Consider the following 23,106-nt stretch of genomic DNA (forward strand, 5'->3'; position numbering starts at 1 on the left):
GTTGTAATTGTTATTACTTTGCATTATAGCTATGTTAACAACGAGATCAATCCAGATCCTGATTCTAAGAGATTGTTAACTTTGCCTGAGGAGTGTGGCTGTTTATCTAAGGCAGTGACTGTTAGTTTAACTAAAATATAAAAAATACTATTAATAGAGTTATATAAATACTTTCTAAATACGAAACCCACTTGCACAAACCATCATCACATTACAGCTTCACATCAACACTTCTCATTAAAAGAAATATTACCATACTAAAGACATTAGATCATAAATCTTATAAGTGGCTCTGAAAAAACAGTTTAGTTGTTTTGGCAACTGTCAAATCTATCCAGTGAAACATTGTGTTTGATATTACTGCTAAAGCTTATGCTTTGGATACCAAGCTGTAGAAAATGCATTATATCTGTACAATAGAAAAAACACCACCGCTCGCTCACACGTATACACGCACACACACCTAGTATGCTTATATTGGAGTGTTCTGCTGTTTGTGTAGTGGTAGGATATTGGGCACTCAAGCAAAACTCTTCAGATGCTGCTAACAGTGTCTCTAAATCAGTGAATGCATTTCAGTTACTTTGCAGGTCCTACATGACCACCTAGCATTGTCAGCATCACCAGATACTTCAAGAGAGGTTATTTAGCAGTATACGATGTACTTGGACATGCAAACCCTCTCCTTCGCTCTTTTTCATTCCATCTAACTATTTTCTTCTGTCTCTCACGCATGCAGTCTACACACACACACACACACACACACACACACACACACACACACACACACGCAAGTAATACCATTGACAGAAAAGCAGGCTATGGAATGAAGCATCACAGTGTAGTAAGCCCACACCTCCCCTGAGTTACATACCCACAGCTTCCTATTCAAAAACCAAAACACCACGTTCCCACAATCTTAGGACAACCCTTCAACCTCTACAGACGAGGTGAGACAAATTCAAAGTAAAACATCATACAGAACTATACCTAAAATATATTACCTATTAGAAAAAAATATTTGGGGGATTCTTTTCAATGTATACAATTCTCAACCACTTGGCCATATTCATTATAAATATCTTTAAATAGGGATGCTGTAGCAGAGAGACCGCTATGTTGGAGTGTTCGGTGTCTAGTCTCAAATTACTGAGGGTGATAATACCTGGCCTTAGGAATAGAGGGGTGGAAACTGACAGCCCTTGAAATGCATAGTCAATTATACACAGTGCAGCATGCTAGAAGCTGTTGTAGGCAGGGTTCAAGCTACAGGAGTGTCCAAGGTGCTGGATGCTCCCATAACAAACCAGGGCACTCCTGTAAGAATGAAAAATTATCAACGTGGACACCAATGTCAGCTTTGAATATCCACATTAGTACAGCCCACTACTGTGTTTTAGGGCACCCAACGCATTACATTTTAGTCATTTAGCAGACGCTCTTATCCAGAGCGACTTACAGTTAGTGAGTGCATACATTTTCATACTGGCCCCCCGTGGGAAATGAACCCACAACCCTGGCGTTGCAAGCACCATGCTCTACCAACTGAGCTACACGGGGCCCCACTGTGTAACTTCAAACCATGGTTGTAAGAATCACGAAAGGAAGACTGAGATATAAGCTACAGTCCCTTGGAAAAGGCTTTTTCAGGAGGTACAATGGCAACTGTGTTCGTCACATTGACAAAATGAACCCCAGACTAAGTGGTGTGTGTCTGTATGTTGGTGTGTTGGTCTCCTTCCCTCTCACGTGAAGAGAGCCTGCTTGGTTGAGGTCTCATCCACCAGCGCCTGGACCGTCATGCTCACCTTGATCATACCCTTCTCCTCTAGTATGTGATGAGGCAGACACAGCTTATCCTATGGAGGTTCCACACAGAGAAAGAGAAAGAAGGGAAACAGAGAGAGAGCGAGAGTGGGGGGGAGGAGGAAGAGAGAGTGGGGGAGGAGGGAGAGAGAGTGGGGGGAGGAGGGAGAGAGAGTGGGGGGAGGAGGGAGAGGAGATAGGGAGCGAGTGGGACAGAAATAGAGAGATGGACGAGGAGGCAGCAAAAACAACAAGTAAATCAAAAAGACCCCTCAATGCAACTATGGTGATGAGTGAACATACAGACAGTACAGTTGTGTGTGGAAGTATGTTGAATAACCTACAGTGGGGAGAACAAGTATTTGATACACTGCCGATTTTGCAGGTTTTCCTACTTACAAAGCATGTAGAGGTCTGTAATTTTTATCATAGGTACACTTCAACTGTGAGAGACGGAATCTAAAACAAAAATCCAGAAAATCACATTGTATGATTTTTAAGTAATTAATTTGCATTTTATTGCATGACATAAGTATTTGATACATCAGAAAAGCAGAACTTAATATTTGGTACAGAAACCTTTGTTTGCAATTACAGAGATCATACGTTTCCTGTAGGTCTTGACCAGGTTTGCACACACTGCAGCAGGGATTTTGGCCCACTCCTCCATACAGACCCTTCAGGTTTCGGGGCTGTCGCTGGGCAATACAGACTTTCAGCTCCCTCCAAAGATTTTCTATTGGGTTCAGGTGTGGAGACTGGCTAGGCCACTCCAGGACCTTGAGATGCTTCTTACGGAGCCACTCCTTAGTTGCCCTGGCTGTGTGTTTCGGGTCGTTGTCATGCTGGAAGACCCAGCCACGACCCATCTTCAATGCTCTTACTGAGGGAAGGAGGTTGTTGGCCAAGATCTCGCGATACATGGCCCCATCCATCCTCCCCTCAATACGGTGCAGTCATCCTGTCCCCTTTGCAGAAAAGCATCCCCAAAGAATGATGTTTCCACCTCCATGCTTCACGGTTGGGATGGTGTTCTTGGGGTTGTACTCATCCTTCTTCTTCCTCCAAACACGGCGAGTGGAGTTTAGACCAAAAAGCTCTATTTTTGTCTCATCAGACCACATGACCTTCTCCCATTTTTTTATTTTTTTTATTTCACCTTTATTTAACCAGGTAAGCCAGTTGAGAACAGGTTCTCATTTACAACTGCGACCTGGCCAAGATAAAGCATAGTAGTGCAATAACAAAAAAAAAACAACAACACAGAGTTACATATGGGGTAAAAAAACATAAAGTCAGAAATACAACAGAAAATATATATACAGTGTGTGCAAATGTAGCAAGTTATGGAGGTAAGGCAGTAAATAGGCTATAGTGCAGAATAATTACAATAGTATTAACACTGGAATGCTAGATGTGCAAGAGATTATGTGCAAATAGAGATACTGGGGTGCAAAAGAGCAAAATAAATAACAATATAGGGATGAGGTAGTTGGGTGGGCTAATTTCAGATGGGCTGTGTACAGGTGCAGTGATCGGTAAGGTGCTCTGACAACTGATGCTTAAAGTTATTGAGGGAGATAAGAGTCTCCAGCTTCAGAGATTTTTGCAATTCGTTCCAGTCATTGGCAGCAGAGAACTGGAAGGAATGGCGGCCAAAGGAGGTGTTGGCTTTGGGAATGACCAGTGAGATATACCTGCTGGAGCGCAGACTACGGGTGGGTGCTGCTATGGTGACCAATGAGCTAAGATAAGGCGGGGATTTGCCTAGCAGTGATTTATAGATGGCCTGGAGCCAGTGGGTTTGACGACGAACATGTAGTGAGGACCAGCCAACAAGAGCGTACAGGTCACAGTGGTGGGTAGTGTATGGGGCTTTGGAGACAAAACGGATGGCACTGTGATAGACTACATCCAATTTGCTGAGTAGAGTGTTGGAGGCTATTTTGTAAATGACATCGCCGAAGTCAAGGATCGGTAGGATAGTCAGTTTTACGAGGGCATGTTTGGCAGCATGAGTGAAGGAGGCTTTGTTGCGAAATAGGAAGCCGATTCTAGATTTAACTTTGGATTGGAGATTCTTTATGTGAGTCTGGAAGTTGAGTTTACAGTCTAACCAGACACCTAGGTATTTGTAGTTGTCCACATACTCTAGGTCAGACCCGTCGAGAGTGGTGATTCTAGTCGGGTGGGCGGGTGCCAGCAGCGTTCGATTGAAAAGCATGCATTTAGTTTTACTAGTGTTTAAGAGCAGTTGGAGGCTACTGAAGGATTGTTGTATGGCATTGAAGCTCGTTTGGAGGTTTGTTAACACAGTGTCCAATGAAGGGCCAGATGTATACAAAATGGTGTCGTCTGCGTAGAGGTGGATCTGAGAGTCACCAGCAGCAAGAGCGACATCATTGATATACACGGAGAAAAGTGTCGGCCCAAGAATTGAACCCTGTGGCACCCCCATAGAGACTGCCATAGGTCCAGACAACAGGCCCTCCGATTTGACACACTGAACTCTATCTGAGAAGTAGTTGGTGAACCAGGCGAGGCAGTCATTTGAGAAACCAAGGCTATTTAGTCTGCCAATAAGAATGCGGTGGTTGACAGAGTCGAAAGCCTTGGCCAGGTCGATGAAGACGGCTGCACAGTACTGTCTATTATCAATCGCGGTTATAATATCGTTTAGGACCTTGAGCGTGGCTGAAGTGCACCCGTGACCAGCTCGGAAACCGGATTGCATAGCGGAGAAGGTACGGTGGTATTCGAAATGGATTATCTGTTTGTTAACTTGGCTGGATCATCCAGATGGTCATTGGCAAACTTCAGACGGGCCTGGACATGCGCTGGCTTGAGCAGGGGGACCTTGCGTGCGCTGCAGGATTTTTATCCATGACGGCGTAGTGTGTTACTAATGGTTTTCTTTGAGACTGTGGTCCCAGCTCTCTTCAGGTCATTGACCAGGTCCTGCCGTGTAGTTCTGGGCTGATCCCTCACCTTCCTCATGATCATTGATGCCCCACGAGGTGAGATCTTGCATGGAGCCCCAGACCGAGGGTGATTGACCGTCATCTTGAACTTCTTCCATTTTCTAATAATTGTGCCAACAGTTTGTGCCTTCTTACCAAGCTGCTTGCCTATTGTCCTGTAGCCCATCCCAGCCTTGTGCAGGTCTACAATTTTATCCCTGATGTCCTTACACAGCTCTCTGGTCTTGGCCATTGTGGAGAGGTTGGAGTCTGTTTGATTGAGTGTGTGGACAGGTGTCTTTTATACAGGTAACGAGTTCAAACAGGTGCAGTTAATACAGGTAATGAGTGGAGAACAGGAGGGCTTCTTAAAGAAAAACTAACAGGTCTGTGAGAGCCGGAATTCTTACTGGTTGGTAGGTGATCAAATACTTATGTCATGCAATAAAATGCAAATTAATTACTTAAAAATCATACAATGTGAGTTTCTGGATTTTTGAAAAATTACAGACCTCTACATGCTTTATAAGTAGGAAAACCTGCAAAATCGGCAGTGTATCAAATACTTGTTCTCCCCACTGTATATGAAGAATCTGAACAGCACTGAACTCATCATCCTCCTTCAGAGAACAGCAACACAGAGACAGAATAGAAGAGAGGATGGAAATAACCCCAAACTGTACATTTACTACCAGTTCCATTCACACCATCAGATATACAAGTCAGAAAAAGCCTCAAGGTCCATCAAAATCAGCACCGACTACGAGTTAAAACACACCCAACTAATAGTATACAGTAATGGCGTACCAATTGCAGTCACTGGCGAGGTTGACCTGACAACAGTGAATAAGCTAACATGGCATCCGAGTTAAAAGGAAAATATGGATAGAAATGGATGGGCAGTTTGGGGGCAACTTTGGACACTACATCCATGGCTTTTAAATTAAGTTAGAAAATTAGGTTAACCCTCATTGCTTTAAATTCAACTACAGACATACATCAATGGACAGTAGCAGCACTGCTGGTCTCAAAGTATCAAAGCTCTCATATAAATGAATGAGCTTCTAGTACAGTATAGTACAGTTCACATATCATATTCACTAGCCCTTCAACATAACACCTCCAGATTAGTCAGTTCTGTAAAATTGCATGTGCAAATGATTGTATGTTTAGAAATGATCATTGCACACCTTGTATTCAGTCCAGGTGCTTGGGTAAAATAAACTTCCATCCAAAGTACCTTCTTGAGGTTTTAAAATAAGAAAATGAATATATGGCTTGAACCACGACAGAATAGCACAACAGTTGGCCCAAAACGTATACATACTTTACCTTAGTAATGTAACTCCCCCAGGGTAAATCAACTATAGTAGTCCGAGAGTAACGTAGATGGTTGAGTGGTAGAGATGTGCAGTAGTGACGTGATTATTGAACTTTATTTAGTGACAGTGTGCTGTGTGACATATTACAGTCTAGTCATAAGTGGTGTGTTTATTAGGTCCAAACCTATTCACTGCTTGTTGTGTCTTTGTGTCATGGATGGCATTACTATTGAGCGTTGCCATTTCCTTCAAACAGACGTAAACGTATAAATAATACAGTTGTTATACTGTATCTGATGTGTCTTGAAGAGAGTGACCAATGTGACAAAAAAGCTCCAAGATCCAGCTTGATAGAGGAGCTGTACTAGTGCTCTGTGCTTACCTGGACTGGACCCAAACTAGACAGGCTGTATGGAACAAAGAGACTGTATGACCACATGGGGAATCAGTGTGTATGACCCCATACGACATGTCTGTGACCCCAGAGGGCATTAATAAAACGAACAGTCCAACATGACAGGCTTGATTTGACGCATTGGCCAAAGAGTTGTAGAGAGACTTCAGGTAACTCTTGTGTACAAGCTCCAGGCTTCTTTTCAACAGTTGGAATGTGCAGTATTGGTGGGGACAGTATATGAATGCATGCGTGTGAGGTTGTGAGTCAGTATTTATTGGAGTTTAATGGTGCGCATCTGCAATTTGTGCATGAATGCAACTGTGTATGAGACACTGTTGTGTGTGTGTGAATCAGTAGTTTTCCCGGACAGAGGAGAAGAGCACAGAAACAAGAGGTTGAAGAAAAAGAGGAGGATTGCGGAGGAGAAGTGTTGGCAAATGCGGAGGGCAGGGCGGGCTTTGACAGGAGATTGACAGGTGGTGTTACGTCAGCTCGCTCCAGCTATAGGCCACAAACAGCAGGAGGAGACAGAACACGTGTAACAGGCTCGAGCAAATCAGGTCCCACGGCTGCCATGCTGGAGGCGGAGCCTGGGCCACCTGTGTAGAAGCCTCGGGGGCAGGGCTTGGGTTTGGGCCCTCCCCCTGTCTGTCTGAGTCCCTCCCCTCTGTGGGGGTCTCCATGGTGACCAGGGCGCACACGGTAACACGGATCGGCCGCAGGTGACACTGGATGATGTCATAAGCTGAGCAGAGGGAAGACTGAGGGCCCAAGGAGGAAGAGGAGGAAACATACAAGGTGAATAAAGATGAAAGGAGAAGGATTGGAAAATGAGGGAAAGAATGATACAGATGGATGAAAGGAGTCACAGAGGAACATCAAAGGATATTGCACATGAAGAAGAGAAATCCAGTCAGATAGAAGTGTCGGAGAACAATGAGAGAGGGAAGTAGAACAGAGGAGAGGAGAGAAAATACCATAGGAAGAAGGAGGAAATGGGAAGGGAGTGCCAGGAAAAGACAAATAAGGGGAAGAGGTGCAGAGGAGAGGAAGAGAAGGAAGAGGGAGGGTGGTCCAGCAGGAAAATAGAACAGAGAGAAACAAGGCAGGATGTTACCCGGTGGAAACAGAGGTCAGGGGTCAAGGTGTGTGTTTATGTGCAGGGCGCAGGCGTGGGTAACGTGCAGGTCTGCTTTTTGAGAGAGAGTGTGTGACTTAAATTTATAAAACTGAAACTGAACTCTGTCTCTCTTTCAGAAAGCAGGCCATGCTGGGGTGTGGAGCTTTAGGAGAAATGAGGGTGCGGGTGGTGTTAGCCAGCTACGCCTTCACTTGCATTAGCTTTCAATCCAGCGCAAAGCACCTGTTTCAGCGAGGCAGTGACATTTCAGCCAGCAAGCAGCAGTAGAATCAGCAAGCAAGCAGGAGGTCTAAGGAAGCAGCCAAGAGGTCTCAAACAGTCTCACTGTTGGTATTGGTAATACTGTGTATTCTACTGTACAGTCCCAGCAGGCTACTCAAACACAGCAGGGATTACTACACCAGGGTAAGATCAAATAATGAGTTTCACTACCACAGTTTTCACTACCACATAATTACTGACTATTTACTAAAGGAGAAATCAACACAGTACTGAGTCACCAGGGTCAATTTGATACTCACACACAAGCACACTTATATTATATATATTATATTATGTTTTCATCCCATGCACACAGGACATCTTTCAGTCAAGTAAATGACATAACATTTCTGCCATGTTTTTCTGCAGGAATGACAGCACACCAGCTCCTGTTAAATTCATTTTTTTCTTTGGCACTAGCTGGGGTCAGAACCAGACAAGAGCCAGGTCAAAGTTCTAAAGTATAAAGGAAGCCCAAAGCCGTAGTGGGTAGTGATGATGACAGCATAGTCCAGTGTGATGATGATGATGATGAAGATGCAGCTTTAATGCTTGTGTCATACATTTTACACTCACTCAGAGGAGGAGTAGAGGGGGATGGGAAGGTGATTGGCTAAATGTGCCAGTTCTGGGATCAAACTATGTGCTCCGACTGGGCAGATTGTTTTGAGTGATGAGTATAAAGGGGTTTGGTCCCGATGTCAAATACATATCCTAGAACTGTACTACCGTATAAAATAAATAAGTTGTAGACTTCTCAAATGGTCTAGTTTCATCCCAGCACTAGCACCCAGCCTTTTCTGACCCTCCATACTAGTGTGTATACTATCTGTGTTCTATACAGGCTGTGTGCATCACTGATCCCCAATCAGCCCACCCACAACTTGATTCCAAACCCAATGATGCACTGTAGCTTTTATTCAAATTATTAACAGATCGAAGATCAGTTTACCTCAGTTAAATCCTATCTCTAACAGTGAATCTGAAATACAGTGGCTGATTCAGGATCAATGAGGTGCCACTATCTAACAGAAAGGAGGGGGTGTGTCTCACCTCGGGAACGCCCATCTTCCTACAGGCATCGAGGAAGTTCTCTACGTTCCGCCGACACTTGGCCATGCTGAGTTTGGGCTGCGGGGTCACACACAGGGTCACACAGAACACAGAGCTCAACGGAGACTATAACTGTCTATAACACAAAGAATCACCCATTCCCACATATCCCTTTTTAACCCCTCATTGACCCCCAGACGTACCACAGCAGGCGAGGGCACATGGATGCTGACCACGGAGCGTGGGCGAATGTGATTGGCCAGATGGCAGAGCACCACCCCATCCATGAGGGAGGAGCCTAGGTCTTCAGGAAGTGCCACCTTCAGTCTGCTCTCTATGCTCTGAGGAGAGACAGGAGGGGTAAGAGGGTTCAAAACACACACACAAACTGAGGACATAATGCTAATACTGGGGAGTTGACTTCCCGAAGCGAGAAAGAGAGAGAAGCTCTCACGTCTCTGAGTTGTTCCATCAGCTCCAGCTCTTCTCTCAGCTGTTCCATCTTCCTCCTCATGGTGAACTGAGGGTCAACAGACTCCAGGGTCTTATGGGTCCTCAGGAATACTGCCCCCAACAGGCAGGAGAGAACAACAACAGCCATCCATTAGACAGGATGTCAGTAACTAACACCTACACATATTGTACTGTACATATAGTCATTCACACCCCCCCACACACACTTCACACCCATAAAATACATACTGTAGCCTACATAAATGCATACTGCAATATTCACTGACACGGAAACACACTTTCACTTACAAGCGGATGCGTAGCTACTGATACTGTACAGTTGCATAACCCCTTATTCATATAAACTAATGCAGATGCACTCTACCGTGCTGGGCTCTGGGCTGCCTTCATTGTCATGGAAACAGTCATCTGCACTGGGAAGTGAATGTGGAAGACTGGGTTTCCTAAAGGTGTTCCACTTAGTCAATCCTGCATACCAACAGATAGAATAGCAAGCCCTCAAGGAACTAATGTAACTGAAAGTTCTAAAAAAGACTTGAAGCAATGCAGAATATTTATCCATCTTATCTTATTGTACATTCATCTGGGTAAGCACAAAATAAGCAAGTCACAGCTACAGAGAAGTAGTGTTTGTTTTTACTGTGTGTGGGAGGAGGAAATGTATTCAGAGTGTGTGTGTGTGTGTGTGTGTGTGTGTGTGTGTGTGTGTGTGTGTGTGTGTGTGTGAGAGAAACGGGCATAGCCTCTGATCATATTCTACAAAATAGGAGTGAATAATTTACTAAATCAGTCAGTGGCCTATCTTCTAGTCATAAATCTCCTTACAGCTCAGTGACACACCACACGTTCAGTAGCGCTGCCTTGTGATACACATTCAGACCACATGAGGGAGCCCAAGAGTCACTGGATAATTCAACCCATGCTTGGGGAAAAGGGAAGGAGAACGCATTTCTGAAGTATTCACACCAGGCCTTAATAACATGGGCCTATCTGATCATCTCTCACAGGGAAATGGCTCCTTGAGGGGCTATCCAAGTAGGAAGTGAGAGATAAACACACACAGGCCTCATCCAGAAGCATGACTGGCTGATAACTATCAGAGTGGGTAGAGGGGGGCAGCGAGGGGCGATGGTCAACCTCCCTTATCGCCATAAAGAGAACAGGATATTGATTATTAGAGAGTGTAAATATGGTTAGCAAGGGGTAAGAGTAACATTTAACAATACAACAACAGAATGAGACGTGAAAAGTTACATATCACAACATTTGGATTTGAAATATTTTGGACATCAGAGCAACCTTGAGGAAATCTTATTTGAGTCAAAAAATGATGTTCATATGATAGGTAAGATCTACAAAACCTTGCAGAGCGCATATCCAACTGACAAACTCTTAGAAAAAATATAAACTATTGGAACCAAGACTTAAAAATGCCTGATGTTGGCACAAGATGGAGAGAAAATTGGAGAATAACTAACGAAATTACAGTTAACTAAAATGTACACTTAATCCAGTATAAACTAATGTATAGAATGTATTATACAAGAGACAAAATTCCCTAATTCTACAGCACAACGGCAGACAAGTCTTAAGTGTAAAACTAATAATGACTCAATAATCCATGCTTTTTGGGAACGCTATAAAGTCCAAAAGTTATGTGTGGAGCTAGAAAGTTGGCTGTCAGAAGTATTACAATGTAAACTTACTTTTAATCCGTCTGTCTGCATATTTCAAGACATGGCATATGGGGGTGTAGGGAGATACCCAATGGGCTGGACGATTCTCTTCTCATCTTGAAAAAATGTATACTAAAAACTTGGAAATCAATTAATCCGCCATCATTGATACAATGGAAAAATCAAATGATTTATTATTTAAATATAGAAATGGCATGGGTGACCGAGAAACTATTTGGTACAATGTATGGCCAAGTGGCAAACAATAGTGCAGGCACTAGGGATGGGGGTGTGAGCATGCGTGTCTGGGCAGATGAGATGTAGTGCGTCTTTAAGTTGTTGTTCTATGTACAGTGCTGCTTGAAAGTATGTGAACCCTACAGGGCTGGTCATTATTTTGCTATAAAATATTAAAATAAACATAAAATCATTATCTAAACCCCAATTCATAATACAAATATTCCAAGTAAATGACAGAAACAAAAATATGATTTATTTAACAAAAGTGGTTTATTTAACAGAAACTCAGATTTGATGTGTGCAAAAATATGTGAACCCCTTCAGTCAATAGCTTGTACCTCCATTAGCAGTGATAACGTGGACTAAACGTCTCCTATAGCCAGTAATCAGTCTCTGACATCTGTTTTGAGGGAATTTTGTCCACTCCTTACAGAACTTTGAGGGGTGTCTGGCATGAACTGCCCGCTTCAGATCCTGCCACAGCATCTCGATTGAATTTAGGTCAGGACTTTGACTTGGCCAATCCAAAACACAAATCTTCTTTCTCCTGAGCCATTCTTTGGTAGATTTGCTTGAATGCTTTGGGTCGTTGTCTTGTTGGAAGACGCATTTTCGGCCCAGCTTTAGCAACTTGACTGATGGCCTGACATTCTGTTAAAGAATCTCCTGGTGTACCTCAGAATTCATGGTTCCCTTAATGATGTGGAGTCGTCCAGGTCCAGAGGAGGAAAAGCAGCACCAGATCTTGACATTCCCACCACCATGCTTGACTGTTGGGATAAGGTTATTTTGGTGGTAGGCAGTGTTGGGTTTTCGCCAAACATAGCGGTGTTGATTGTGACCAAAAAGGTCAATTTTGGACTCATCGGTCCAGAGAACGGACACCTGTCCAGGTGGTCTCTGGCAAAGTTAAGACAGGCAGTTTGGTTCTTTTTTGACAGCAGAGGTCTTCTTCCTAGCAACCCTCTGATGAACGGCATTTCGATTCAGTGTTCTTATTGTTGAAGCATGCACAGTTACCTGAGATGTAGCAAGGGAGGTCTGCAAATCTCTAGATGTTATGTTTGGGTTGGCTTTTACCTGATTTATTATTGTTCTTGTGGCTCTTGGGGATATTTTGGAAGGGCGTCCACTTCTAGGCCGAGTTGCTGTCATGTTAAATGCTCTCCATTTGTAAATTATTTGCCTCACAGTGGACTGATGGAGCTCAAATACTTTTGAGATGATTTTATAGCCTTCTCCAGACTGATGTGCTCTCACTACCCTCGTCCTGATGTCCTCTGAGATATCCTTTCCTCTCGGCATGGTGTGCCTTGCATTCACCTGGATGGGTAACACCAAACTGACCTGGTTTCTTATCTCTATTTATCAGAGTCCCGCCCAAACTCTTTCCTAACGATCTCTCCTTTGATTGGTTCATTTGGTAGCTAATTATTTACCCACCTGATTCTACTTACCTACTTGATTTAACCAATGCAACTTGAGGTTCACTTATTTTTGCACCTGCCCTAATTCCTTTTTAATTTTGTTTTTCTACTACACGCATGATTTCCTCTACACCAACATATGGTATAGGTAAGAATAAACCTGTTATGTCAGATCAAAAAGACTGGTTCTGATTAAATGAAGATTGCATGGTAAAAACTGAACAAATCTGTAATTGAACAAGTGGTTCACATACTTTCAAGCAGCACTGTGTAAGTTTGTATTTGGAGTAAAAAAAATGAGTATATATATATATATATATATATATATTTATATTACATACACACACACACTACATGACCAAAAGTATGCGGACACCTGCTCATCGAACATCTCATTCCAAAATCATGGGCATTAATATAAAGTTGGTCCCCCCTTTGCTGCTATAACAGCCTCCACTCTTCTGGAAAGGCTTTCCACTAGATGTTGGAACATTGCTGCGGGGACTTGCTTCCATTCATCCACAAGAGCATTAGTGAGGTCGGGCACTCATGTTGGGCGACTAGGCATGGCTCGCAGTCGGCGTTCCAATTCATGTCAAAGGTGTTCGAAGGGGTTGAGGTCAGGGCTCTGTGCAGGCCAGTCAAATTGTTCCACACCAATCTCGACAAACCATTTCTGTATGGACCTCGCTTTGTGCAAAGGGGCATTGTCATGCTGAAACAGGAAAGGGCCTTTCCCAAACTATTGCCACAAAGTTGGAAGCACAGAATCGTCTAGAATGTCATTGTATGCTGTAGTGTTAAGATTTCCCTTCACTGGAACTAAGGGGCCTAGCCCGAACCATGAAAAACAGCCCCAGACCATTATTCCTCCTCCACCAAACTTTACAGTTGGCACTATGCATTGGGGCAGGTAGCATTCTCCTAGCATCTGCCAAATCCAGATTCGTCCAGATGGTGAAGTGTGTTTCCATGGCATTCCTTTCACATTTCCTTTGTTTCCACTGCTCCAGAGTCCAATGGCAGCTAGCTTTACACCACTCCAGCCGACGCTTAGCATTGCGCATGGTGATCTTAGGCTTGTGTGCGGCTGCTCGGCGAACAGTTATTGTGCTGACGTTGCTTACAGAGGCAGTTGGAACTCTGTAGTGAGTGTTGCAACCGAGGACAGACCATTTTTACGCACTACGCGCTTCAGCACTCGGCGGTCCCGTTCTGTGAGCTTGTGTGGCCCAACACTTCGCGGCTGAGCTATTGTTGCTCCTAGACGTTTCCACTTTACAATAACAGCACTTACAGTTGATCTGGGCAGCTCTAGCAGGGCAGAAATTTGACGAACTGACTTGTTGGAAAGGTGGCATCCTATGACGATGCCACGTTGAAAGTCACTGAGCTCTTCAGTAAGGCCATTCTACTGCCAATGTTTGTCTATGGAGATGGCTGTGTGCTCGATTTTAGACCTATCAGCAACGGGTGTGGCTGAAATAGCAGAGTCCATCAATTTGAAGGGGTGTCCACATACCTTTGTACAGTGGGGAAAACAAGTATTTGATACACTGCCGATTTTGCAGGTTTTCCTACTTACAAAGCATGTAGAGGTCTGTCATTTTTATCATAGGTACACTTCAACTGTGAGAGACGGAATCTAAAACAAAAATCCAGAAAATCACATTGTATGATTTTTAAGTAATTAATTTGCATTTTATTGCATGACATGGCAGAATGGAAGAAGTTCAAGATGACGGTCAATCACCCTCGGTCTGGGGCTCCATGCAAGATCTCACCTCGTGGGGCATCAATGATCATGAGGAATGTGAGGGATCAGCCCAGAACTACACAGCTGGACCTGGTCAATGACCTGAAGAGAGCTGGGACCACAGTCTCAAAGAAAACCATTAGTAACACACTACGCCGTCATGGATTAAAATCCTACAGCGCACGCAAGGTCCCCCTGCTCAAGCCAGCGCATGTCCAGGCCCGTCTGAAGTTTGCCAATGACCATCTGGATGATCCAGAGGAGGAATGGGAGAAGGTCATGTGGTCTGATGAGACAAAAATAGAGCTTTTTGGTCTAAACTCCACTTGCCGTGTTTGGAGGAAGAAGAAGGATGAGTACAACCCCAAGAACACCATCCCAACCGTGAAGCATGGAGGTGGAAACATCATTCTTTGGGGTTGCTTTACTGCAAAGGGGACAGGACGACTGCACCGTATTGAGGGGAGGATGGATGGGGCCATGTATCGCGAGATCTTGGCCAACAACCTCCTTCCCTCAGTAAGAGCATTGAAAATGGGTCGTGGCTGGGTCTTCCAGCATGACAACGACCCGAAACACACAGCCAGGGCAACTAAGGAGTGGCTCCGTAAGAAGCATCTCAAGGTCCTGGAGTGGCCTAGCCAGTCTCCAGACCTGAACCCAATAGAAAATCTTTGGAGGGAGCTGAAAGTCTGTATTGCCCAGCGACAGCCCCGAACCCTGAAGGATCTGGAGAAGGTATGGAGGAGTGGGCCAAAATCCCTGCTGCAGTGTGTGCAAACCTGGTCAAGACCTACAGGAAACGTATGATTTTTGTAATTGCAAACAAAGGTTTCTGTACCAAATATTATGTTCTGCTTTTCTGATGTATCAAATACTTATGTCATGCAATAAAATGCAAATTAATTACTTTAAAATCATACAATGTGATTTTCTGGATTTTTGTTTTAGATTCCGTCTCTCACAGTTGAAGTGTACCTATGATAAAAATTAAAGACCTCTACATGCTTTGTAAGTAGGAAAACCTGCAAAATTGGCAGTGTATCAAATACTTGTTCTCCCCACTGTAAATATAGTGTGTGTGTAATACATGGCGTTCATTTGTTCCAGAGTAATAGACACAGATAGGGTCTCTGAGGGCACACACTGAGTGGTGAGGGAGTCAGAGAGAGAGCAAGCGAGACGGAAAGAGGAATACTTGTGTGCCCTGCTTTCAACAACAAACCCAATTTTACACTGTCTAATGGCAGCCCAGTGGCGTTCTACCCCAGAAGGAAATCCTGTATCAGAGAGGAAGTCTAAAATCCTGGTTCCTCTCTAGTCAGGGCTGCTACTGTGTGACATCACCGACCCACGGAAATTAAAACTGTCAACAGCTGGTGTTGTTTACGAGTTCAAAGGTCAATAAAAGCTACTGCACCACAGGGTCATTCAGTATCAGTACAGTCATTCTGCTTCCTCGTTCAGCCCTCAGGCATCCACACACAAACAGGCTGTGTAACTGCGTTACCAACGACTGGTGATGGTGTGACCCTAGACCAGGGCTCTCCAAGCCTGTTCCTGGAGAGCTACTCTCCTGTAGGTTTTCGCACCAACCCCAGTTGTAACTAACCTGATTAATCTTTTCAACCAGCTAATTATTAGAATCAGGTGTGCTAGATTAGGGTTGGTGTGAAAACCTACAGGACGGTAGGTCTCCAGGAACAGGGTTGGAGATACCTGCCCTAGACACACTTGGAATTGTGCCCTTAGACTGAGAGCTCATTGGCTGTTAATGAGGTCAGCCACTCGTGATCTCACCTATTGGTTACTGGTGATGTCACCTCCCTGAGGCGTGACTAGTTATATCTTCATTGAAAAACAAAGCTATCACCACTGTTCTCACTACTAGGGAATTCCATATGACAGATTGTCCAACATTACTGCTCCTTTCAACACCCCTATTTTCTTTCTTTGGGGCATTCTTTCTGAATGTCTTTGTTATTATAATCTACCTATTGAACTATTATCATTAGCAACGGGAGAGTGATAAAAACTTAATATTGACTTTGAATCCATGCTGATATCATAAAAGCGCACCCTTTGAACAATGTTGAACATTCATGTAACATAAGTCACCCTGGGGGGGAAATGGCTGTCGGCAGCTTTCTGTTTCCCTCCTGATGGAAGTGGGATATCCCCAGTGAGACCATTATCTAACAGTTAAAATATAAAACCATAAATACCATGAGCTATAGAAAGGAAGCCAGGGGAGAGGAACAGCACGATACTCCGTCCGTACGTACGTACGTACTGGGCTGAGTGAGTGAGTGGAAGTGTGTGCATGACATCAGATATCCCAGCCCTGGCATGAAAGATCCTGTGTCTGTGTTTAATGGGTTTTTCCAAAGGCTATAAAGCACTGTTAGGCAGAGCCCGTATCAAAGGGGAATATATAAAAAAAATGTAGGTGGTTGATCAGCTTTAATATTGCAGATAGATTGTAACTTCCGTCAATGTAATTGTCTGCATCACTTCCAATCCCCCATATGTATTTTATCATTGCAACTCCACGAGGTGAGAGCTTGCATGGAGCCCCAGGCCGAGGGAGATTGACAGTGTTTTGTGTTTCTTCCATTTGCGAATAATCGCACCAACTGTTGTCACCTTCTCAACAAGCTGCTTGGCGATGGTATTGTAGCCCATTCCAGCCTTGTGTAGGTCTACAATCTTGTCCCTGACATCCTTGGAGAGCTCTTTGGTCTTGGCCATGGTGGAGAGTTTGGAATCTGATTGATTGATTGCTTCTGTGGACAGGTGTATTTTATACAGGTAACAAACTGAGATTAGGAGCACTCCTTTTAAGAGTGTGCTCCTAATCTCAGCTCTTTACCTGTATAAAAGACACCTGGGAGCCAGAAATCTTTCTGATTGAGAGGGGGTCAAATACTTATTTCCCTCATTAAAATGCAAATCAATTTATAACATTTTTGACATGTGTTTTTCTGTATTTTTTTGTTGTTATTCTGTCTCTCACTGTTCAAATAAACCTACCATTAAAATTATAGACTGATCATGTCTTTGTCAGTGGGCAAACGTTCAAAATCAGCAGGGGATCAAATACTTTTTTCCCTCACTGTATATATACATATACACATACATACACATATATACATACATACATATCCTTTAAAAATATATATCCCTTTATTACTTTCCAACCCCATCATCCCCTTCCTAATTGGAGTAAACTAGTGAACAACAACGCTTAGGCCTCTACTTCATGCTTATACATACTATATACATTTTATGGACACAGTCACTAATTATATTTTGTTTGTTTTTACTCCTGAACTTCCTCCGATCATTTTCATGATGTCCATCTGGTATGCTTCTATATGCCATATCTTTCTAACTGTGCTCTTTCACAAAAGCTCACAATATATAACCTATATACTTATTATGGACACAGCATGTCTTACACTAGTTATCTTGCTGTTATTAGTTGTTGTTATTAGTCCCATCCTTCAGCTCCATTCAACAACTCCCATCTATCTCGTAACCATCCATATTGGATTTCTATTTGCCATATATTTTTCAAATTTCTGAACCTTTCTATTCTCATTGTTTCTACAGTTTGTGAATTGAAAATAAACATCTTTGCTAAAAGTATTATTATATCATTGATCGATTGACTATGACTTTTCAGATCACCCAGTAGTGCTATCTGCAGGGTCAGCTCCATGCAAATATTGCAATCCTTCAGCCATTCCTGGACCTGTGTCCTAGAAACAAGCTGTAAATGGACAGTACCAAAACAAATTTTCTAATGATTCTGTCTCTTCACAGCCAAATCTGCAGAGCTGGGAAGATTGTATCCCCCATACAAATAACATTATATTGGTAGCAAGAATTGTATATAATAATTTAAATTGAAAAATTCTAAGTTTTGAATCCGGCGTCGTTTTGCGTATCAGTTCATAAACACTATGCCATGGAATTTGTACGTCAAAAATCTCTTCCCAACTATTTTGCAATCTATATGGGACGACCATTATCTAACAGTTAAAATATAAAACTATAAATACCATGAGCTATAGAAAGGAAGCCAGGGGAGAGGAACAGCACGATACTCCGTCCGTACGTACGTACTGGGCTGAGTGAGTGAGTGTAAGTGTGTGCATGACATCAGATATCCCAGCCTGCTTTCCCACCAATATCAGCCCTGGCATGAAAGATCCTGTGTCTGTGTTTAATGGGTTTTTCCAAAGGCTATAATGCACTGTTAGGCAGAGCCCGTATCAAAGGGGACTTAATGGAGGCGTCTATGTGTGTTGCCAGATCTGGACTGTGGTTGTACTGGGAGTGAACATACTGTCTGATAATGACTGCAGGAGGAATTAACACGTTCTCTCTGTCAGACAGAATATGGTAATGTCCAGCACTAGACAAAATACTCAAACACAGAAACACACACATCTGTGTGTATAAATGTGTATGTGCATCAGACAGTGTCTATGTGGGTGTGTGTTGTTGGGTGGTCTTGGAACTAGCTTCTGTATAGCAGACCCCCTTCCAATGTCTTCAACCACATTGATGCAGTGACGTACAGACACAAGGTTTAACTTTTACCATGTGCCACCACCACCACCATAACACACACCACCATGACCACAACACACTCGCCAACATGAGAACAGATGGTGGGATGGAAAGATGAAGGAAGAGGAGGAGTGTGTGAAGTGTGGAGGCTCTCCTTTGATCCTCTGGGCTTCAGAGTTCTGCTCCGTCACACACACACACATACGTCAGGGAGCGGAGTAATCGAAAACACCCCAAACATGTGGTCCAAGGCACACATGTGACCACAAAAGTACCGTGCACACTTTCATCACACACACTTGGAACGAGGGATAGAGAGAAGATGAGAGATCACAGAGAGTGTAATAGATAGAAAGAGTTACAGGTGGAAATATAGAAAAAGGAAACAGTGAGAGAAGGAGAGAGAGAGAGAAACAGGAACGCGTCACACAAATGCAAATAGTTTGCAAACATCTGAGACTGTGTCTAGCTGTGTTTGGTTTCGAGGCCTCCGATTGGCCAATTAGTTGGGAGGAGTGACCTACCACTGCTGTGCATGCCTCCATCGACTGGTCTAGGGGGAGTGTCTCTATCGACGGACAGGGCCTGTGTGAGGAGGGGGCGGAGACAGGGCGGGGGCGAGCAGGGCAGTGAGGCGGGGGCTAGAGGAAGAGGGGGAGGGTCGAAGGGCAGGGTGGGGCAAGGTACAGGGGGAGAGGCCAAGTAGAAGACAGATCCATTCCAAAACCCGAAACCACACCCACCCCCCGAGACACCAGAGAAAGTTCCGGAAAAAAACGGTTTGAATTTTAAAAGACAAGGGAACGAAACAGGCAGCAGCAGTTGATAATCGCATGCAAAGACAGGTTGGGTTAGATAAAGGGATGTGATTGGAGTGAGAATTGGTGTAAGAGGTCATGCAGCAGTCGGTGAAAAGATAGAAAGGGAGTAAAGGAGAGGGGGAGGAAAGGAAGAAACAAAGGAGATGTGAAAGAGATGCCATAAAAATAAAAAATACATAGAAGAAAATAAATCAATATTAGTGCCATTTCACAATACAGATTCAATGACATGCTGTTAATGGTAGCAGGTAGCCTAAAGCTAAATTTCACACACTACAGTAGTAGCCTACTGTACGTAGCAACTAGCTGGATGGATGGATGCTAGCTCTATTTCTACAAGCAGCAAATATCAGATGCTAGAGTTGTTTCAGTGAACCTGCACCCAAAGCCATCTGACCATGAAGAGTACCAGACAGGTACAGAGGATTTGTAAAGGATTTTTTTTCTCAACTCAGAATCTGTGGATCTGCTCTGTTCCATGGGAGGTAGCTAACCAGTCCTCCAGTTAGTTAGCTAAAAGAAGAATGACACTTGGTATGCGTCTTCCTCCATAGCCACACTTTGGGTTTGGGTGCAGAGTACTCACATCCACTCTTCTCAGCAAACACACATCACTTTTTCCATATTGTTCACACAGCATGACAGAAACATTGTGGGAGCATTGCATGTTAGTCAGGACAGGGCTGGTAGCCTCTACAGCATGACCCAACTGCTGCTGTTTTAGGGGACTTGAGCACAGAGGGTGTTATGAGATATTGTATGCCTCAGAAGTTATAGTCTGAGGTGAACAAGTTGGGGGGCGATTGACTCGTGACAATTGGAGGAACTGCCCACATCTTTCTTACTTTGGGATAATCTTATAACCCCATAAAAGTAGGATCGGGGTGTGGGAGGATATGGGGTTTGGGGGAGAAGCAGAGCAGAGGGGATTGAGGGCATCCATGTCTTTATGTTGGAGTGAAAGGATGGATTTACGGATGGACCCTATCAGGGACTGTAGACAGTAGTATCATGTAATTATGGACTGTGATAGGTATAGAGATGTGCCCATCCCATCACCCACCCATCCATCCAGTCCTCTACCCACCCCCCATACTGTGCCATGCCCAGCCTGCACTCACCTGAGCGAGGCTTCAGCCCAAAGGCAGGGATGGTAAACGTGGGACTGCTGCCTGGAACTCGGTCTTCTCCCTGGTAGAGAGTCCATGGGAGTACAAACAAAAGTTAGGGACCCTCTTATCCTGAGAGTACACTTGCATAATACATACACATTATCAAGGTCTATATGGGCAATTGGGGACAAGACAGCTGGTGTTGAATGTGTATATGTTTGTGACCTCTGTGTGTGTATGATGCACATGTGTGCAGGATTTTGACTGGAGCTTAGCGTCCTATACTATGTAACACTAAAGATGACCTCTGAGCTGGCTTAACTAGAGCACATCTCACCCTGTCCCTTTCTCTGACCCTCACCCAGGTAATATCAATATTGCTTCAACTCTAATTAGTTGATTGTGCTGAGGTAACTGTTGCGACGACCATGTAGCTTGTATTGGACAGGCTGTCGCTATGTGGTGACAGTGCTCTCTTCATGTGGTCAGTGATGGCTGTGTGCTCTGTCCCCAATAGTGGGCCCTGTCGCTCTTTGTGTGTGTGACAAAGCTAGAGCATTGTTGAAGATTTTTTAAAGAATCGACAGACAATGAAGTCTTGTTCTCCTTGTTATGTGTTATGTTGTTGTTCCTCCTTCCTTGGTCCTGTTTTGTTTCAACTACAGGGTTGTCAACCCTCCAGCTAAAGATTTCTAAAGACATTAAACCAACTTTTAAGTTCAAAAGCATTTGTTTAGGCCTTTAAAGTGTGTGAGCCAATCTCGGTCTTGCTCCGAAGGATAGGACCAATCACTAGCCAGAGATTGTATCTGGGCAACAGTTACCATGGTATTGACCTAGACTGGGGTGGGGTCAAATCCTCATGTTTGTAAACTATTGGTCAACTTCACACACTATGAACTATAGCGCCATGCTACATACAACTAAATCTCACACAGACACAACAAAAATACCAACACTACACACAAGCACCTGCCTCAAATAATTCCCTTCATCTACCTCTAGAAGGGTAAACAAAGGTAAGATCAAAGTTACAGACATTCAAAACAGCAGACTGACACAGGGGTCTAAAAGGTAATGAGTTGACTAGGTAACAGGATAGAGGTCACACCAGCAAACACACCTACTGGTCACGAGGCTGAATCCTAAATTGAGATCCAAGTAAACGTTCACGCAATCTTGCACTGAAGTCAATGGCAGGTTTTTGAGAAAACTCAAGTTACGCACAGATCTTGAGTTAGGATTTGCCCTCTAATGCCCTTAACCACATTTCTAGGATCAGCTACCTCTACCGTAGCCCTTGTCTGAACTATGTAACACTTCACACAAAAACTGACTTGGGACCAGTGGTTAAGAGCATGAAGTGACCACACACACACACACACACACAATACACAACACACAGACACTAGATGAGGGAAGTCAGAGGCAGGGATTGGCAGGTAAGCCTGAGGGGCGTGGCCATCCATGGCTTGTTACTAAGTTTACCTGGTTGGACATATGTCTCTCATATTGTTGGCATGCAAGCTGGGCCTCCAGCCTGGCCCTCTCTAGAATCAACTCTCGTTTCTTCTGGAACTCAAAGCCTCCATCGGGAATGTCCCACTAGATAGAACATACCAACCGGTGGAACTTATTTGTACATCTACTTAGTACACTATATATACACACACAAAAGTATGTGGACACCCCTTCAAATTAGTGGATTCAGCCATTTCAGCCACACCTGTTGCTGACAGGTGTATAAAATCAAGCACACAGCCATGCAATCTCCATAGAAAAACATTGGCGGTAGAATGACCCGTGCTGAAGAGCTCAGTGAGTTTAAATGTGGCACCGTCATAGGAGGCCACCTTTCCAACAAGTCAGTTCGTCAAATTTCTGCCCTGCTAGAGCTGCCCCGGTCAGCTGTTATTGTGAAGTGGAAACATCTAGGTGCAACAACGGCTCAGCCGCGAAGTGGTAGGCCACACAAGCTCACAGAACGGGACCGCTGAGCGCTGAAGCGCGTAGAAATCGTCTGTCCTCGGTTGCAACACTGACTACCGAGTTCCAAACTGCCTCTGGAAGCAACGTCAG

The 23,106-nt window shown here is 43.9% G+C and overlaps 1 protein-coding gene across 5 annotated transcripts in view; it reads right to left on the reverse strand.

The window, feature by feature from the left end:
* Positions 1-1,487: 1,487 nt before the first annotated feature.
* Positions 1,488-23,106, reverse strand: part of LOC121536948 (leucine-rich repeat and calponin homology domain-containing protein 1-like) — a 104,312-nt gene continuing 82,693 nt past the window's right edge. The window contains exons 14-20 of one of the 5 annotated variants that reach the window (XM_041844621.2): positions 22,516-22,632; positions 21,037-21,106; positions 19,619-19,735; positions 9,395-9,504; positions 9,144-9,281; positions 8,941-9,018; positions 1,488-1,859 (exon numbers count right to left, since the gene is read on the reverse strand). In XM_041844621.2, coding sequence (XP_041700555.1) covers positions 1,746-1,859; positions 8,941-9,018; positions 9,144-9,281; positions 9,395-9,504; positions 19,619-19,735; positions 21,037-21,106; positions 22,516-22,632 — 744 coding nt within the window. In that variant the 3' untranslated portion in view covers positions 1,488-1,745. Of the gene's footprint in view, positions 1,860-5,429; positions 7,247-8,940; positions 9,019-9,143; positions 9,282-9,394; positions 9,505-19,618; positions 19,736-21,036; positions 21,107-22,515; positions 22,633-23,106 lie in introns of those variants that run through there. The other 4 variants (XM_041844619.1, XM_041844623.2, XM_041844620.1 and 1 more) reach the window with 4 other exon arrangements.

Source organism: Coregonus clupeaformis, chromosome 23 (genome assembly GCF_020615455.1).
Source record: "Coregonus clupeaformis isolate EN_2021a chromosome 23, ASM2061545v1, whole genome shotgun sequence".
Classification (NCBI taxonomy): Eukaryota; Metazoa; Chordata; class Actinopteri; order Salmoniformes; family Salmonidae; genus Coregonus; species Coregonus clupeaformis.